Here is a 19,472-nt window from a genome sequence, read left to right on the forward strand (position 1 = left end):
AGTTAATCAAATAACTTTATTTTTTAATAAAGCTAATCAAAACAAATGTTGGTCAATAATAATCAGGTGACCGATCTGTGAAATCACAATGTTATGATTTATGTGTTTAATGAATCACAGGACTAACTGAGCTAGACATCCTGATCCACATAAGGTAAACACATTGCTTCCTCCATTCAAAACGTCCTTTCTGTTGCTGGCAGAGTTCTGAGGTGTTTACTTAATCTGTTCACTCTGATTTGCTAAGAATTATAAACAACTGGGTTTAATAAAACAGAACAACACCATTTTAATTCAGTTCCATCGAGTTCCACCGCAAGTTTCAACGGAGTTCCAACGTGAGCTCGACCAGCTCTCAAATCCATCATCGCTAAGTGAAGTGCAGACTGGCCAGCTGTATTTTCTACTTTAAGCTGAGAACTGTCAAGCTGGAAATATTCTGTCGTTTTATCAACAAGACGACGGTTCCTTCAGAATAAAAGCTGAACTCTCTACGTGACGTCACGCTGACACCTGCCGTTGCTACCGGGATTCTATCCGTAGACTGGTTTGTCGTGCTGCAGACGCTGTGCTATCAGTTCCAGCACCAAAGGAGGGACCTGGCATTCCTGATCTAACACGGGAGTCTCCGAAACGGTACGTAGATCCGGCACAGATGGCGCCTCATGTCTGTGCTCCTGAAGTCCCTTGTGGTTAGTTAGTCAAAACACCACCTTACACTCAGACTCACCCTCCATCAGAATGGAGATTCTGAACTGACACACACACACCAACACTTCAGCTCACATCCATTTGCATCCATCATTAGTGAGTTAGTCCTGGTGATTGTTTCCGTCCCATATTTCTCTTTTCTTGTCTCTAAGTCAATACAAAGTGTTTGAATAAAATTCCCTGTGGTAAAAACAACCTCTTCTGATTCTAAGGTAAGAGTAATCTCTTTACCTTAATAAAGTGTGAGAATATACCAACTATATTCCGCTACATACATCAAATGTCGGCCATCTTTGAAGGCCCTAGATCATGGGTGTCCAATCATTTTAGGGTGAAACCAAATGTTAAAAGTCATTGCAAAACTGTGATTTTTTTTATGCAAACTTTATTTTAGTGTGATTTATTTATTTGTACCAGTCAAAACTAGGCCTCACATTAGTAAAGTCTGCCATAAACATGTTAAAAAGTGTGGAATAATGCCAACAGCCTTCTGGAGAAATCTTTTTATAAATGGACAAAACCAGTGTAAGGGGCGCACGGCCTCAGGGTGGACTGTGGACATACCTGGTCTAGATGAAGGCTGGAGGCCTCACACTCTCTTCTGACTCAGTCTGAGCTGGTCAAATGTGGAACAGATATGTAATCTGTTATCACTCAGGGTGCACGTGGTAAATGACTCCCAACTACGACACCAACTTTCAGCACATTAACTGTTATATACAATGCTAACGCCCTTAGCTGATTAGCTATGACAGCCATCACGAATCACTAGTCTTCACAGCATGAAACTTCATACTGAACAACAGTCCCTCTGGCACAGAAACAAACACACGTCCACCATATTGAGAGTGCAGCGTTGCTGGTTGTTGGTAAATCCGGCATGCCAAGGCCCCTGGAGCACTACGTGGAGTCAGGATTAGCCAGTTTATGGGCCGTGTCTCTCAGAGTCAGGGATGGAGCACGCTGTCCGTGGAGCAGACAAGATGGAGTCACAGCAAGGCAGCTCTCCACACCCTGGGAGTCTCCCAGCCGGTGCGACACCAGACCATCTGTGGACCTGTTTATCTCAGAGAGCTGAGGTGTTCATGTGGAAATCAGCTTCTGTGTGCCAACAAGTGGGTTCTGACTTGTTCTCCTCTCCAACGGCAAGACTTGTAACACTTTACCAGCAGATTCATCCAGAATGCAGCAGAACGGGCAGATGTGTCGAGCTTTTACTCGAGACTAGAGGCTCCTCAGCACTTCAGCACCAGCATTAACTATCAAAGTCTTCAAATATATGTGCAAGGATCCGCTTTAACATAAGGCCATGCATACTCTAAATCTACCAGAAAACTGAAGGTTTAATGTATTTACATGAAACTGCTGTAAAGCCAGATGGGTGTTCTCGTTTTAGCATGTTTAGCCTCACAACAAAGTCTACGTTTATAGTTAAAAACATATATAATCTAAATGTATAAAGTTAAATCTAAATATTTAGTCTGCTTCAAATGTCTAAATTTGAAGCAGACTTCCTGTCTAAGTTTTCTGGTGGGTTTGCAGAGTTGCAAAGGCATACGAGAGTGAGGTAACAGCGAGCTCTGGACTGCAGCTGATCACTCAAATTCTTTTAAAATAAAGCAGGAACAGAACAGGAAGCTGTGATCACAGGGCATTCGTGACGCTGTAGTGATGTCATGCTGAAGTCTAGGCAGACACTTAGGTTTGCGTCAGCTGAGCGGTTCAGAAAATGAAACGGTAAATCAACAGTTTGGACGGAACTGCAGCCGCTGGCTTCTCTGACGGTGTTGGAACGTGATCCGTTTGTCCGCTTGACCTCTGAGACACCAGAGATAAGGAGCTGGGGAGTTGGCTCCAAGACGTCTGCGTTTGGTTTTGTAGGACTAATGAAAACCCTTCCTAACAGATTCAAACGCTGAACTTTTAAGATCTACGTCGAAACGGAACCAACTCTGGGATTTAAACCCGCTGATCTGGGAAGGCGGATCTCGTCCGACACGTGCCCACTGCTGCTAGGTGAATATTACACCACGTCTGACCAAGCTTCAGTAAAATAGTTCACGTCAAACAGGCCCATGTTCAACTGTAGTTTATTTTATTAAAAAGACCAGGGTGCAAATATGAAATTAAAAAAAATAAAGACAAGCATATCATTTTAAGCATTTAATACAAACTTAATATAAACTATTTCAGTCCCTCCTGACATGTAAGACACTGACTCAAAATACTTTGTTATACCGTGTTTTCTTTATCAAGTATTGCACAATGTAGGTACAAAATTAATATTCATACGATTACTTTAGTCAATAGTATAGCAAAATCTTTAGCCTCTTAACAGAAAATACAATTCATCTTTCGGAAAAAAGCAAATCTTCCTACATTTGAATTCCACCACTAAAGGAATACTCTGTACGCAATCTTCTCCAGAATATCGGATTTTCAGAGATGGATTTCTTTAACAATTCTCTTAAAAAAAAAAGAAACAAAGGAAAGCTGCTGCAGCCATCACAGATCACTGGAGTAGTAAAAAGATAGAAATGCAACACCATGTCATAGAAACAATATATACTCTGATATCTTACAAACTCTGTACTAAATTAAATTATACAATTAGAAAAAGACCCAAGTAACCTCACTTAGTAGTGCCTATCAATAAAAATCTGCCTCGCCTTCCACCGCTGAAATACTCTGAAGCTTGTGATCCTCGTTATTCTTCTTCTGGAGGAGTTCCTCAAAGTAAAAAAGGAAAATTCGTTGTGCTTGGTTGGCAAAAAAGAAGAAGTAAAACAATGATGCATGTTGAACTGAAGTAACCGAGCCTGGATGCGTTTGTACAACAAGCTTTTACTGAGGGGGTGGGGGGGCACATGCGCCTCACCCATGACACGGCCAAGTCCTTCAGCTCAGTTCCACGTGTGCGTGTTTGTTTTTCCTTCTCTTTGAGCCACCATCATTCACGAGCAGCACATCCGACGATGAGCCTAGTTAGCCATGACTGGCTGGAATTGCTGGTTAGAATACTGCATGTTGCTCAGGCTGAAGCTGAGACCATCCACCAGGGACTTGTCGTTGAGGCTTCCGTAGGCTGCAAACATGTCAAAGGCATTGTTGTACTGCAGTGGGCCCAGCCCCAGGGAGCCCTCCCCGGGGAACACGGCTCCAGGGCTGGAATGGCCCTGCAGGCTTGGGAACACAAACTCCTTGGCATTGGGGGACAGAGCAGAGGCCTTCTGCTGCTGCTGGCCCAGCCCGTACAGCGAGTGCATGGAGCTGGACATGGCTTTTTGCTTCAGTAGAGTGTTGACATTCAGACCAAGGTTACTGGTCGGGGAGGTGGGGGCCACCTTGCTGCTACTGCTGCCGTTACTGTTGTTTCCACGGCTGCTGCTCTTCATCTTAGTCGAACCGAATTTGGTGGCAGCGAAGGTGGCGGTTGTGAAGGTTAGGGGCTGAGTGGAGCGAGGCATGAACGATGGGCTCACGGCAGCAGACTGCCCAAAAGGAGGGGATGGAGAGCTGGACTCTGAGGAGGCCCCGACAGGGTCGCTGATTGGCATGAAGACCTGGGCCTCCGGGTTAAAGCTGTTCTTGATCTCTTTGTCCAGCTCAGACCCATTCTCGTTGTTGTCATCCACATACAACACCTTCACCGGTCCCTTCTCCCCAATCTGGTAAGAAACTTCAAATGGGTCAATCCACACGCTAAGGTCCTGAGGGAGGTTATTCCGGACATCCTCGATGTCCAGCCCACTTTCTTTGGCCGCCTGCACCACCACAGGATCCACCTTCTCCCCTACATGAATGCACCTGAAGCCCGACCCTTTGTATGGCTTATCAGGATACCAGTGCCCCTCATATTTCTTCTTCAGCTGCCTTTCCAGCTCCTCGCCAAAGATATTCACACGTCGCCTGGGGAGTTTGTTGTATAAATAGGAAATAATAAAGTTGAGAGCTACTTGAATTTCAAGCTGCATAGCTGCTCCAGTCACCAGGATGTTTCTTCTACTGTCCAAGTTGCTTCTGAACGTTGTAAGCCTCCAGGGCAGCAGTGATGAGGACACTCCCGAGTGCTTGTTGACAAATTCAATATCCGTCCTGCAGAGTCGGGTGGAAGATTCTGAAAAGAAAAGAATGAGTTTTCTTTAGGAAAAGGGAGAAAGGCCAAAAGGTGACACACACATTAGATCTGGATTTGTTCGTGGAGCGGTGTGATCGTAGAGCTGCTGGGCAGAGAGGCTACAGCTGGATGTACAATAATCAACAGCTATAAATACACAGGCCACTGACTCAGAGACGTGTCAGCAGTGTGTGTGTGTGTGTGTGTGTGTGTGTGTGTGTGTGTGTGTGTGTGTGTGTGTGTGTGTGTGTGTGTGTGACTCTCATAGCTGACCTCTGCAAGCAGAGGGGATGTGAAGGCAGTTGTCAACAGTCATGGATGGGATTGCCTCCTGTGGCACACAGACATGTTGAGACAGCCCCCTTTAACGACCGATCAGGATGTTCCAGTATTTTCCTGCCGCTGAGCTACAGAACCGGGATCACGTCCTTACTCGCGACAATCACACAATCGGCATTCAGAACCCAACCACCATCCTGAAGTCAAATAACATCATTGAAGGAAAAGACGGAGCTGCTCGGCTCTTCCTGCTAACGTTAGCCTGCTAACTTATTAGAGGGTGTGAGCTAAGATTAGCATGCTAGCCGCCTAGCCGAGCTAATGTTTAGCTCGGTCATTTTTTACCAGGACATGAAGCGACGCGAAAGAAGAGCAGTTTTATTAAAGTATTAGCGTCCGAATCAAAACCAAATGGCTTTAACATCAAAAGTCAGCCACCCAGTCGATGGGAAGCTACGTAGCATTTTAAATAGCCACTACTTGTTCGACAAAAACGTCGTTTTGAACAACACATCCTAAAAATGACGAGTGAACAGAACAGTGCACGGACCGCTCGGTTTTTAACTCATGGAAAGATACTATAACGGCTGTCCTGTTGTTTTATTTACATACTTACATGGGAATTCACAGCAGCAGGCCCTTTTTCTTGCTTCAGGAGCTATTTAACTCGTTCGGACTTGTAGGAATTTCTATAAAAAGAGATTTAAAAACAAGGAGCTGAAGATATGTCTGAAATCCAGGCGTGTTTATGTCCGTGGGGAACGGAGAATGTGATCAGCAGCCTAGCGAGCTCACTCCCCACAGCCTGGGAGTTTTACAACTCTGCCCTTTAAAACTTGTGTTGGTTTGTTTTTATATAGTAGTCCTCCGCCACGGACATCCAGGAGGTGGTACTGCGGCCCACAGAGGTCGACTCCCAGAAACGTGTTCCCATTGGTCAGTTGTTACTACGTCATCAGCAGCGCCCCCCAAACGATAGTTCTGATTGGACTAGATTCCTGTCAGTCAACTGGGGGTTTCTATTTACGGTAGTCTTTCGCCCTCCGAGTGTTTGGGACTACTTTTTCCCCAGCAAATTTGGCTTCAAATACACTGTGAAAGATTTTTAACTAAACGTGATCTCTCAGACGTAATTAGAAACAAAATAGTATACATCTTTGGTAAACAAATTACATTTCTGGGCATTTTTCTTTCATGTCACCCGATTCTTCTCAAAATGTTATGAATATCCCTGCATACAAAGGTTGCAGATTAAATCAGACTATTTTTAAAAACTATCGTCATCAGTACTGCGTGTTGCATAATTATGATTGTCTGACTGAAAAATAATCACTCTTTCTTTTATGGGGTTCAAAAGAGTAAGTCCTTTGAGGCGGAAGGATACACCTGTCACTGCTGGTGTCCCTTGCACCTGCCAATGACATTTACATGTACCTTGAGCCAGCTGTGGCTGCGTGTTAAAACCTAAAGGTAACTGAAGATGCTTCAGATGCAGCAGAGTTGGTTCCTACCCGTACAAGCTCTGTGGCTCGTCTCTGTTATATAAGACATGATGGAGCCCGTGGGTCGTGAAAATCTGCCACTTCTGAGTGCCTGCTGACAGGATAAAGGCTTTTCCACGTCAAGCTCAGGGTGTTTGACGCCACAGCTGTCTCCTAACATGGTTCTCCCACACTGTGTTTGAACAATCATTTCAATGCCACATGAATTACACAGCTGTGAGGGAGGTGGCAGGGCAGATGGGAGGAGGAGAAGGATAGAGGAGAGCCTTTGGGAGGTGGAGAGCTAAGACACAAAATTATCCCCTGACTCATAACCCCCCTCAGGGTCGTATGTATCTGACTGTTTTGTGTGATCCATTAAAGTGTTTCTGCTGTCAGAGGGTTTTAATCACGATTAATCACAAGTTAACGGCAGATTATAAATGTAGCAGTATTAGTTGACATATTTCTAATTCTCTTATAAGTATGGGAGCAGACACATTTACTTCCTTTATAAGAATGTTAGTTCATTATTGCAACAATCCAAGGCAATGGCAAATACCATCCAGAATTATTATACAGAAATTATTTACTTCAGTGTTCTAAACATTTGAAAAAAGGGCACTGAAGATGCTTACACGATGTGTGTGTGTGTGTGTGTGTGTGTGTGTGTGTGTGTGTGTGTCTAATGTACCACAGGGAAACATTATGGCTTCTCTGACCGACATCCTCCACAGTGCTAATTATCCTGCAGCAAGTAGCCGTCCACTACGGAGCTGTTAGCTTTTCTTGCTTTTGTTTACCCACCTCTCTGAGAAACACACATAGCAGGCACCGGTGGCGCCAGCGCTCGGTAGCCTCGCCTCTGTCAGTGCGCCCCAGGGCAGCTGTGGCTACAACATAGCTCATCCCCACCAGCATGTGTGTGTGTGTGAATGGGTGAATAACTGTGTTGTTAAGTGCCTTGGGGGTTCCAGGACTCTAGAAGGTGCTATTATCAAATACAGGCCATTTACCATTTAGTTCACATGTACATTAGAAAACCACACTATTTAATCGTGCATTCCCCTCCGCTCCGGTAGGTTACGGCATGCGCCCTCTCCTTTCTGTGTTCTTCTGGTTGATTCGTAGCATCACAAAAATAGTAAACAAACACTGGCGGGAGTGATATATATAGTGCGCAAAGGCAGAAGATGCGCAACGGCTGAAGATGTGGCAGTACAGTTCAACTCTTACGTGGGGTGTGCTAGCAAAACATCTGCTGCAAATGCTCCGGCTCGCTCACCACCAAAGGTTACTGGTTGGTGTTGGATGCAGGTAAGGAGCCGAAAGTTCTCTTGTGAGGGTTATCCGATCCTGAGTGGAAGGATAATTTTCAGATGGTATGCAGATCATTCCACAAATTGTGTGGCTTTAGAACCTAGAACCCTAGAAGATGCTGCATAACTATAAGCCGTTTACCACTCAACATTATGTTGGGTTCGTTTTCACCTGCTCAGGGTCCAGGTTGTGGGGTTAGCAGCTCCAGCGTCGTTTAAACCATCCTCTCACTCGAAACTTCCTGTAGATCCATTGGTGAGATCCTGAGGCATTCTTTGACCAATGCAGAGATATAATCCCTCCGGTGTGTCCTGGGTCCACCTGGGGTCTCCTTCTGCCAGGACATACCTGAAACCCACCTCCACTGGCTCCTCTTGACATGTAGGAGCAGCAGCTCAACCTGAGTCTCTCCCAGATCTCTGGCTCTTCACCTGAGCCAGGTCACCCTAGAGAGGGAACCCATTTAGATCACTTGTATTCATGATCTTGTTCTTTCATTCAGTGAATGAGTGAGGGTTGGAATGAAAATCGGCTGGTGAACTCACTGAGAGCTATTTAAACAACGTAAACACGTGAACCCATTGGGGTGCTTTCAGGGGTTAACTGAGGTTTGTCAGAATTTAAAAATACATCCCAGTTTTCTTGAACAGTGTCAGAAAAGTGCTGAAAAATGCCGTCAGTTAATATCCAAAGGGCTGCAGGATGCTGCAGGCAAAATGGAGAGTTCTCCCAGCCTCCAGATTGAGTATCAGCAGGGGTGAGAGATGAACCCCCACCAACACGGAGCTTGTGTTGGATAGATGACCCTAGCACAAACCAAACACACTGTGGGGGCCTTGGAAATGCACCAAGGCCACTAGAGCATTTCTTACCCTCAGTTAAAGCACAGGAAACATGTGACAGTGACCAAACATGTATACATGTTTATTCACTTAAACAACAAACACATTCTAGCAGGCAGCCACGTCCAACCGTTTATGTGTGTGAGCTCAGAACAAGTGCTGGCAGCAGATAGGTAGAATACCAGTCCACACTGGGATTAACAAAAGCATTGTTCTGCTCTGATCTGGTGCAGAAAGTTGGTTTCCGCCTGCTGTTGTGAGTCTGTCGAGTTGGAACCTAAAGGTAAACACAGTTAGTGAAGCGGGATGTCTTAGTGTGAGTCGTGCACAGATCACATCAGCATCTTTATTCCTTCATCCACAAATCTGTGAAATCCTCTTGCTTCACTGGTGCCTAAATCCGAGGACGAAACATTAAAGTCTGATTGTCGTCTGCAGGTTTAAAACACATAGCACCTTGTGTGAGAGCAGACTGGATGTTGTTGATTTGGATGTAAAAAGAGTTTCTTGTTCTTGTGTGTGCGTTTGCGCGTGGATTATACAGGGATCGTATAGGGAGACTAAAACTCCTCCCCTTCCGGTCGGCTCATGGAAGAACGAAAAAATGAATGCAAGTTGTAACGTGATGAAGGAGCTATTCCTCCAAGGTTATTTAACCTTTTCCACAGTTCCTTTGACACAGCACCAGAGTGCATGAAACAGCCTCAAGGTCATGCATTCACTTCTAAACTGTTTACTTTCCAGCAATGAAGACAGAAGATGAAGACATTCTCTTCTTTTATTAAATCAAAGACCCAGCAAATGTGATCACTTTTCTCTGTTAACCCATAATAAAGACATTAAAGAACCGAACTTCATGAATGTTTTTTGTGACAAAGAAGTATCTGATCCAGTCACTCTATCAGAGAAAAATCAGAGTTTTAGAAATAACGGGACACTCAGTAGAGCCATTATATTATATTTTTTACAAGTGTATGTAAACTTCTGACCACAACTGTAGCTCCTTCATAGCACCTGCAGGAAAACATTTCTCGAGCCGCCACTGCCAAGGTGTGTTTATTTATGAATACTTTGAAGAATAAAGTTGCATTATTAAGCACCAGCGGAGCCTTTGCTCTCGCGTCACAATGAGATTTAACATGATGAGCAGCTCCTGTCTAACGGGAACGGTGAAGGTAACCAGGACCAGACTGGGGAAATTCCCGGTGGGCTGATCTGGTCGGTGTGTTTAGTTTTCTTTTTGTTTTTTTTGGGCCGGTGTTCAGTCACGTTTCTGTTGATCACCTGCTGCTGTAAAGCACTTTGAGTTGCATTTTTTTTGTATGAAAAGTGCTATATAAATAAAGTTGATTTGATTTGATTTGATTTGCTGATGAGAGGATTTCTTCTCAGTGTGGAAGGACCAGGTGAGCTGCTTCTTTAGTTCTTATACACTTTCTATGCTTACACTGTAGTGGCATGTTACTTACAATTTAATAATTGATAGTAAGTTAATAAATACACGAAACCCACAGCGTGTGATAGAAAACAAGATTTTAAAAGTCTGAATATTTTCTCCCACAGCTCAGCTCTGTGAAATAAGTAGATGTTTACTTAAGCTGGACAACATCAAATATTAAAAGTCTTCAAAGATATCATTGAAAAAATAATATTCATTTTTAATTTTTTTATTTATTTTATCTTATTTCTAAGGTTTGGATGTCTGTGAACATTACATATTTTTTGATTAGTGTAAAAAACAATAACATCATGCATGATATTACAGTGTTACTAACAGGGCATGATCTAGTCGGTCTGAGGTATAAAACTCTGCCCTGGGCCTAAAGCCCTGCAGATATATTTAGGTTCTATTAACACCAACAAATAACAGCAGCTGGATTCTACTTTGTTCCTCAAACTGAGTCACGTAGTTTTGCAAGTTCTGCACGCTCACACATTTAATAGCATCTTTGCCAGCTGATTGGTTCTTTTGGTAACTGAGATCAGTTCATTTCTGGTACTGAGCAGCATGGATGCATCAGTGGATTTCGCTGTAGTCGGTGTTCATAATGGATTGGACAGGACAGGATATATAATTAATCAAATGTAATATTATAATGCCACAGATATTTGTTATACAATCCTACCAGCCTGTAACTCAACTTTTTTCTCCTCAGAATGCACCAGACTGATGTTTTTAAATATAAAATATCCAAATTTTTCTTCCAGGGGATTATGCCCCCAGACCCCCCCAGAGTATTTCACTACTTATCATCTTTTTCACCTCTGATCTTTTCATGTGTGCTCTGCTCTTTCATGTCTTACACCACAACATGTGGTGGGGTATGAGACCTGGAAGATATTTCAAATACACGTTAGAAAGGCAGTTTAAAAGGTAGTGTTCAATAAAGTGGTGTGTGTGTGTGTGTGTGTGTGTGTGTGTGTGTGTGTGTGTGTGTGTGTGTGTGCGTGTGTGTGTGTGTAGAGGGGTCGTGGGAATTTTGGGGGGGCACCAATTGTGTCTGCATACCCCCCGAAAGTAGGTAGTTGCGCCCCTGGCATGGGGCTGTCATGGTTGGAACAAATGAGCCAATGTAGTTACTTAGCTAACCCAAGAAGCTAAAGGTTGGTTTATGCTTGACGCGTCCTCAAGGTTCGCACAGCTCCGTGCGGCAAAATTGCATCATTTTAACAATCACGCCCCTCCACCGCGCCTCCGCACGGCCCAAACTTTCCACACCGCGCACCTACAAAATTTTCTAACCAGGCGGACGGTCGGACGCGGAAAAACATGGCGGACTGGCAAGAACTAGTATGGCAGAGGTTTGTAAATACAGACATTTGTATGATTCAGCTCTCAAAGATCACCATGATCAACATGTTAATAATTCTTGGAGAGAAATAGCTCGCACTGTCGGAAAAGACGAGGACGCTGTTAAAAATGCTGAAATGCCATGTTGTAAACAGCAGTAATTTTTACTTCTACTATGGTGTAGTGTTGGATGCATGCCGTAGAGCTCCATGCTGCCCCCTACAGTTTGGGAGAATATTGGCTCACCGCAGAGACAAGCCGCATGAACCATAAAAGCTGCAAGTTGTGAAGCACGTTCCATCCGCGAGCCGCATCACCAAGCGGAAAGTGAATGCGTCAAGCATAAACCAAGCTTGAGAAGGGCTCCGGGGAGCGGGGTATCCCACCCACACAGCAGACTGGCTTCCATGCGAGGCAGTCATGCTGGTCACCTGTGGAGATCTAATATGGACCGGGGCTGTTAAATTACAAGCAGAGCCTCAGGCCGCTGGGATCGTAGCTGGGCGCCGTGGCCTTTTACATCAGCTCTCCAGGGTTGGAGATCAGCTGGATATTAGCTACATGCTAACCTGAAGCTAACGCAGTTTTTCCTTGCTTTTTCAGAAAAAATGAAATCATGACTAGGTAAGCTGACTGAGGATTGTGGGCTTTGCTGGTCAAAGATCAGCGAATCCCCCGCTGTGTCGACACCCCACGGAGCTGAGAGCCAAGTCCATAATAGCAGATCTTTGACCACGGTGGAACAGTGAAGCCCAATAGCCTCCGCTATCCCTGGTTAGATCTTTAGCGTTGGAGTTTTTTTTTACCCAGTAGCCACACCAACACGTTATATTTCAACCCATCTTAGACCAAGCAGTGTGATGGTAAATACACAGAATTGTCTCCCGTTCAACCAGCAAACTATTAGTGAGAAAAATGCGGCTGAGCGACTCAAAAGTGAAGCAGCATCAACAGAAAGAGCTGCTGTGTTTCTGTGGTCTCCCTCAGAGATCCACCAACGACCAGCCTGACTACAGACTTGCATCGGAGACGACCCGGCTGCCCCGGGAAACGGGAACAGCCAGCCGCCTGCTCTAACCTGCTCTGTTCCCGGGCAGGAGGCAGGAGAAGCTGGGCACCCGCTCAAGGTTTTTATGCAGCCCCACCAACTTGTTAGGCCAAGCAGTTAAATGACAGCATTTCTCCCCATTCAACCAGCAAAATAAAGAACAGAAAAATTAATTTATTTACTGATATAAAGAAGAAACTGAAATATGGGGGCTTGGTGGTACGTAGCAGCTAAGCTAGGGGAGAGGAGATTCTGTGATGACGTCATATATACAACGTGCTGATGTCTGGTGTGTAGTCATGCTAATCATGAACTTTTACAAGCTGATAAATCTCAAAGTACATGACTGGCATGGTCGAAACACACTTTGTTACTTTTCATTTTGATTGAAGTACAACATGTGTGTGATCCAGGGCGTAAGGCAAAGTGGAAAAGAGAATAGCTCTTTTAGCCCGGTTGACTTGCATTCCTTTTTTCGTTCATCTGGGGACCCATGAGCCGACCGGAAAGGGAGGAGGCTCGGACTCCATTCCTGTAACTAGTTCAAGCCCAATTCAGTGATCAGCAGAAGTAGCACACCTAGGTAGGGCTCATAGAGAGTGGCATGTTAACTAGCTTACGGCTGTTCAGCGATGTAAACAATTTGCTGACTTTGCCAAAATTCGCCACGCTGGATTTATAAGATTATGTTATAAACAGCGTTTCATTTTACACCGAAGCAGGTTTTAGAAAGGCTCAGTGGCCTTGTGGTATGAGTGTCCGCCCTGGGAGATCTGGGTTCAGATCCTGGTGGGGTCATGCCAAAGACTTTAAAAATGGGACCCGATGCCTCCCTGCTTGACACTCAGCTTTAAGGTGTTGGACTGGGGGTTAAAGCACCTCATAGTTACCACACGTAACACACGTAATTACACTGGAGCGATAATATTGTAATTCATTATCTCGCATTTCACTACAGTACTGCACCTCTTCGTGGTGAAACATCCATCCATCCATTAGGATTATTAATAAGTAGTGTAAACACATCACACGTATCCCTGTCCCTGTCTTCCTCATGAAACATTTGAAAGTTAATATTACCCGGTAAAATCAGGTCCATTGCAAATCCGAAGACCGATGGAAAGAGCTCTGTTGCTGGGCGGGATCTAAAGTTGTCTTTCAAACTGTCTGCATGCTGTTAGACAACAACGTGGCATCCAGCCACTGCACTTTTCAGTCAACGGGCAGTCCACCTCACACGTCCTTTTACTAAGTTAAGGACCTAAGTACGTCTATCTGCTGTTGACTCAAAGAGAAGTCCAAGTCTGAACAGTCCAAAGCTGTTTTAAACCCTTGTTTGTTCGCTGAATGGCTTTAACCTCCCGCACACCAAACCAGTGGAGCGCTGTGACTGGCCAGACACAGGACTGCTCGGGCCTGCTGAGGCTCTAATGGCTTCTGCTACGGTCTCTCTAGATTTCTACTCTAAAGATTCTGCTCAACTGGAATGGTTATAAAGGAAAGTTTAGTTTTGCAGGGATCTCTAAATCATTTTCCAACCTTTTCAAGACTTTTAAACCTAAAACAATGAGTTTCTCACAATGAACCTGTAACAATTAAACGTTTGCTTTTGTTTATTTGCTTTTCTTTCTATTAACTTTTCTCCAGCCCAGCCCTTGGACATTTTGTTTCTACAAAAAATCCACATTTATTGCACTTCCTTCCCCATTTTTGCTGGTACTGTCTTGCTTTGCTCCACAACTAGCAGAACTGTAGTAAGCAGATGCCAGAGACTGGTTAAAGCCCATCATCTTCAGTTTTCTCTTCATGTTGGGCAAAAGAAGCAACAATCTCCAACAACCTCCTTTTAACACTGAGGGAATGTTAAACGCAGCCTCACGTCAGAGCTGACGCCTCCATAGGAAAAGCTTACCGTAGCTTTAAAGTGGCGTCGTCACCACAATCATGAAAACCAGAAACCACTCCGTTGAAACTCCCAGATCAGATCTAATGTGATTGGTGCATCCCCACCAGATCAGTGCTCAGATGAAGTGCAGCTCACCAAGTAATGACATTTTGTGGAAATCAGGGGAAGCACCAGAAAGCACGTCTCATGTGAGTGCACTTATTTCCTTTGGTTTGTTTGACCAACACGGACACCTCAGATTCAGTTATTGGATCATTTTTTATGGAACTGGACTTCAAGGTGTTTTTAAAATGGCTCCACTCTTTTAAATCCCACATGTGGACCATCAATGTAGCATTTCTTCCTGAAGGAAAAAGAACGGAAGGTTTTTAATATGCTTTTCAATTTCAGGTTGTGGCATCTTGGTTTCTCGAAGCTGCTCTTGTGTCTTTACTTACCAGATGAACGTGTGTAATTTAAACACTCAGCCAAACATGAGGAGGCAGCACTGACAGAGTAGTGGCTCTCAGCTTCCAGCAGCGCTCTATTAAACCCTGCACCTTTCGAGGGAACACTCATTTAACCTTCGTTTCTACATGTATCTAGTAGGACTTCTGAGGCAGGACCATAAATCTCTGTAGAGGAACAACAGCCAGAACATGGTTGGATCATTTTATTGGAGCATGATGAATGGAATGTGGTTTTTTTGTTATCAGTCCGTTACTTTCCAGCGAGAGTGAATGAGCTCTCATGAGGATATCTGGACACTTCCACGTTCCTTGACTGTTTTAGTTCATGCGTTGTTGCTATGGTTACAATTCATTTTGAATTTTAACCTTCTAACATCTGACACAAGGGGGGTCCAAACTACGCCGAAGTCAACAAGTAGAAAGTGAGCCACAAGAAGTAGACTTGTGTCTGGCGGGGACACCCTGGACACGTCTCATGTCCAGCATGAATACGGATCAGAGACAAACCTGTGTCAAGGTTTAGGGAAGCGGTACCTTCAACGAGCTGTTCCCAGTGGGTCCACACTGGAGCCAGGTGACGGTGATGTTGACCCCACGGAAGTGCTCCCGACAAGCTACCTGCTGAAGAAAGTCAAGTGACACAATAGGAGTTCGGCTGTTCTCCTGTCTGAATACCACTCTGCTCAGCGATTTGCCCTCACGTTGGAGGATTATGTCTAGCTCGCCGGTTGCTGTGTCATGAAAAAGACGTCGGAGTCACATTAGGCTCAAGTGTTTCTGGGATCACACAACACGGTCAAAGCTGCACCCCTGCAGTCAGATTGACTTTTTGAGAAATTCAATTACGCTCTGAAAAGAACAGAATGGCTTTCATGGTGAGAGCCGTCACAAGCTGCAGGAATGTGTCATATCTATGAATACTGAATGGAGCACACACACACACACCCACTGCACACTCCTTAAAACAGATTCCTGTCTCTGCATCTGTGGAGGCGAGACTCCTCTTCTGGCAGGAGTTGCAGAGATGATGTCATATGATGTGAACATCATCGTGATAAGTTTTAACAGTAGCGTTAGCATGGGAGAAGCTTCGAGGCAAAGCACAGCAGCTTTTTATTCTTCTGATTCCACATCACTGTATGCAAGAGCCGGAGACTGAATATGTCCTCGGTTGAGGAGCCTGAAATGATGTCAGCGTAGTCATGGCAACTACCTTTACACATTAGCCCATGCTCTTCACACAGTTGGAGTAGCACTCAAGTGCTGTTTTTCTAACAAATGCCAGATTGCATCATTTAAATGGCAACGAGGCTCTTTTTGTAAACCACTGGTAGGAAGGAAGCTTTCATGTCACACACACACACACACACACACACACACACACACAACTGCACAGGGATCATGTTTGTATATATATATGTATATATCTGTATATATATATATATATATATATATATATATATATATATATATATATATATGTATATATATATATGTATATATAATATATATACGTATATATATATATATATATATATATATATATATATATATATATATATATTATATATATATATATACGTATATATATATATATATATATATATATATATATATATATATATATATATATATATATATAGAGAGAGAGAGAGAGAGAGAGAGAGAGAGAGAGAGAGAGAGAGAGAGAGAGAGAGAGAGAGAGATCCGATGGGGGCCGCTAATATTCCTATGGTAATCGTAGAGTCAAAGATCAGAAGTTTTAATGTGCAGTAGAGCACATTTAGGTCACTAGCTGGCTCCTCCTCCTGAGTCTGGTCACCAGTTTGGCTCCTCCTCCTGAGTCTGGTCATCAGGTTGGCTCCTCCTCCTGAGGCTGGTCACCAGTTTGGCTCCTCCTCCTGAGGCTGGTCACCAGGTTGGCTCCTCCTCCTGAGGCTGGTCACCAGTTTGGCTCCTCTGCCTCAGGTTGTTCACTGTTTATAACTATATTTACTGTATGTGTTTAATATGAGTCTCGTAGCTCCTGTTAATCATCTGCACAGCAGACCTGAGACCAGTTTGAGTCTGGAGAAAGACACCTGCTCCTTCATGCCTGAGCTCTGCTGCAGCTTGCTGCTGCTGTTTTCATGTATCCTTTAAACTGATTGAATTAAATGAACTGACCATCTCGACTATTCACCTTAACGCTCTCTGATTACTGAGCCAAATTGCTCTGAGTAGCAATTCTCAGCCAAAAAGCAATGTCACAATTACTTTCCTCCCCCCCTCCCTCGAGGTTACTGCATAGAGCTGCTGATGCAGTTCAGCATCGCCTAAAAACACTTGTTTTTCTGCACCAAAGCTCTTTTTTTTGTTTTTACGCTCTTTTCTCCACTCAGCCTATCACCTTCCTGCATTTCTATCAAAGGGCATCTATCAGCGAAATATTGCTCCAGCGTCTCTGGTTGCTCCAGCTACCCTGTGTCAGCTCTCTGGGCCAGAAGACAGCTACTGGGGGGGGGGGGCACATGCAAACAACAAACTCATATCTCATCCATGAAGCCACTTTACACACAAAGCCAATAATTATCTGATTCATAGAGCGGGTGCTTCCAGAGTTACACACAAGATGTTTACTATCATAGGTGCCACTAAGGTCAGGGGTGGGGGTCAAAGGTGGAAGCTCTCACCTATATGATCTTATGGGGGCGGCCTGCCCAGATGACCCGCATAAAATTAGAGACAGACGCAAAGATCAATCAATTACACTCTTTGTAAGTATAATAGTTTTGCTTCTTAACTCTTTAAAGTCTGAAATATGAAACTATAATAATTTTATCCAACAAAACTATTTATTGACAATAAGTTATTAATTAACTGATTAACTAACTATAATAATTTGTTTTGTTATGAAATTAAATAGGGCTGCACAGTAGCGCAGTGGTTAGAGCTGTTGCCTTGCAGCAAGAAGGTCCTGGGTTCGATTCCCAGCATGGGATCTTTCTGCATGGAGTTTGCATGTTCTCCCTGTGCATGTGTGGGTTCTCTCCGGGTTCTCCGGCTTCCTCCCACAGTCCAAAAACATGACTGTTTTTATAAAATGAAGATCCAGACGCCTCGCCTTCCACAGGAGTTCCCAGGGAGTTTAATAGCCCTCATGCAGGTTGATTGGTCTGTCTAAATTGTCCTTAGGTGTGTGTGTGTGTGTGTGTGTGTGTGTGTGTGTGTGTGTGTGTGTGTGTGCATGGTTGTTTGTCCTGTGTGTCTCTGTGTTGACCTGCGATGGACTGGCTCTCTGTCCAGGGTGTACCCCACCTGATTGCCCATTGACACCTGGAGATAGCCCCCGCAAGTGGGTTCAGAAAAAGGATAGATGGATGAAAGGGGCCCTTGCCACATGTAGATCATGTAGATCCTCCACTAGAGGGCAGTAGACTGGATATGGCAGGTCCCTGATGAAGGTACTAATCCTCATTCCCCGTCTGGATTCACGACAATAATCCAGGATGAAATATCTTTAGGTTCAAGGATGTAATTTTCACTTTAGAAGTGGGGGGGACACGGGGGTGGGGGGGTGGGGGGTATCTTTACAGTATGCTCTAATGGGAAACAGGCTTCAACACAAACGGTTGTTTTCCGCTTGGTCCTAGAGCTCAACCAGTGTCAATTTAATATAGCGTGATATTGTTTTTGGATGGTAAAAAGTGCAGGGGTCAAAACTTGACTTTTGAAAAGGGGAGGGGGGGGAGACATTTACCCCCCCCCCCCCCCCCCAAAAAAAAAATAATGTCCATGTTTAGGTTCTATATGATTCTGCTTCCTCCTCCAGTAAGACCAAGTTATGGTTGGAACAGTAAGCTTCCTGGTCTTAAGTGGTCAGTGTTGCAGTTAAAAGGAGCTAATGGAGGATGTGGATGTCCTAATTTGGAATTCTATCACTGGACCTATGTTTTCAGGAGTTTATCTAGCTGGTTAGACGAGGACCCATTCATGGACATATACTGAGCGATGCCTTAAATCAGTCAGATCAAAGGATTTCCTTTTCACTTGAGTGTCAACCATCGACAAACAAAAATATGGGCATAGCCCACCCTTTGCTCCGCCGGGGGGAAGGTTGAAGCAAAAATGGAAGGTTCCCACCACTGATTTTTTTTTCAAGTCACGCCCAGACAGTCCAAAATTTAGGAAAAGAGGTGGAGCTGATGTGGGGCTGTTACTTTTGGAACAGGGTCGGAACAAATGAAACCGACGTAGCTACTAGCTAACTTAGCTAACCCAAGAAGCTAAGAATAGCACTGGGGACCATGGGGTAGCCCACCTGCACGGCCGACTGGCTTCAGTGCGAGGCTGTAGTCATGCTGGTCACCTGTGGAGATCTAATATGGACTAGGACTGGTAAATTACAAGCAGAGCCAGACCACTGTGACCGGCGGCATCCCTGGTTTTTCAAATCAGCTCATTCTCCACGGTCGGAGATCAGCGGGATATTAGCTACATGCAAACACAAACTGTGTTTTTCTGGGCATTTTTAGCAAGAAAAACGCAG

At 44.3% G+C, this 19,472-nt stretch overlaps 1 protein-coding gene across 3 annotated transcripts; it reads right to left on the minus strand.

Annotated features, from left to right (window-relative positions):
- Positions 1 to 2,861: 2,861 nt before the first annotated feature.
- tob1b (transducer of ERBB2, 1b) lies at positions 2,862 to 5,926 on the minus strand. Of its 3 annotated transcripts, none has more exons than XM_054748966.2 (3): positions 5,724 to 5,926; positions 5,102 to 5,304; positions 2,862 to 4,828 (listed from the first exon to the last, which is right to left on the minus strand). In XM_054748966.2, the coding sequence occupies exons 2-3, from the start codon at positions 5,142 to 5,144 to the stop codon at positions 3,693 to 3,695; spliced, it is 1,179 nt and encodes a 392-aa protein (XP_054604941.2). In that variant the 5' UTR covers positions 5,145 to 5,304; positions 5,724 to 5,926; the 3' UTR covers positions 2,862 to 3,692. The 3 variants fall into 3 exon arrangements, with proteins under 3 accessions (XP_054604941.2, XP_015819234.3, XP_015819235.3); XM_015963748.3 differs by having other exon boundaries at positions 5,102 to 5,159; positions 5,724 to 5,925; XM_015963749.3 differs by lacking the exon at positions 5,102 to 5,304 and having other exon boundaries at positions 5,724 to 5,865.
- Between the last annotated feature and the right edge of the window lie 13,546 nt (positions 5,927 to 19,472).

The sequence above is a fragment of the Nothobranchius furzeri genome, chromosome 16 (genome assembly GCF_043380555.1).
Source record: "Nothobranchius furzeri strain GRZ-AD chromosome 16, NfurGRZ-RIMD1, whole genome shotgun sequence".
NCBI lineage: Eukaryota > Metazoa > Chordata > Actinopteri > Cyprinodontiformes > Nothobranchiidae > Nothobranchius > Nothobranchius furzeri.

Excerpts from the sequence above, each read along its gene's own strand:
- tob1b (XM_054748966.2), bottom strand. The coding sequence starts at position 5,144 with ATGACTGTTGACAACTGCCTTCACATCCCCTCTGCTTGCAGAG. Across the intron at positions 4,829-5,101 it reads CATCCCCTCTGCTTGCAGAG|AATCTTCCACCCGACTCTGC; the intron begins GTCAGCTATGAG and ends TTTTCTTTTCAG.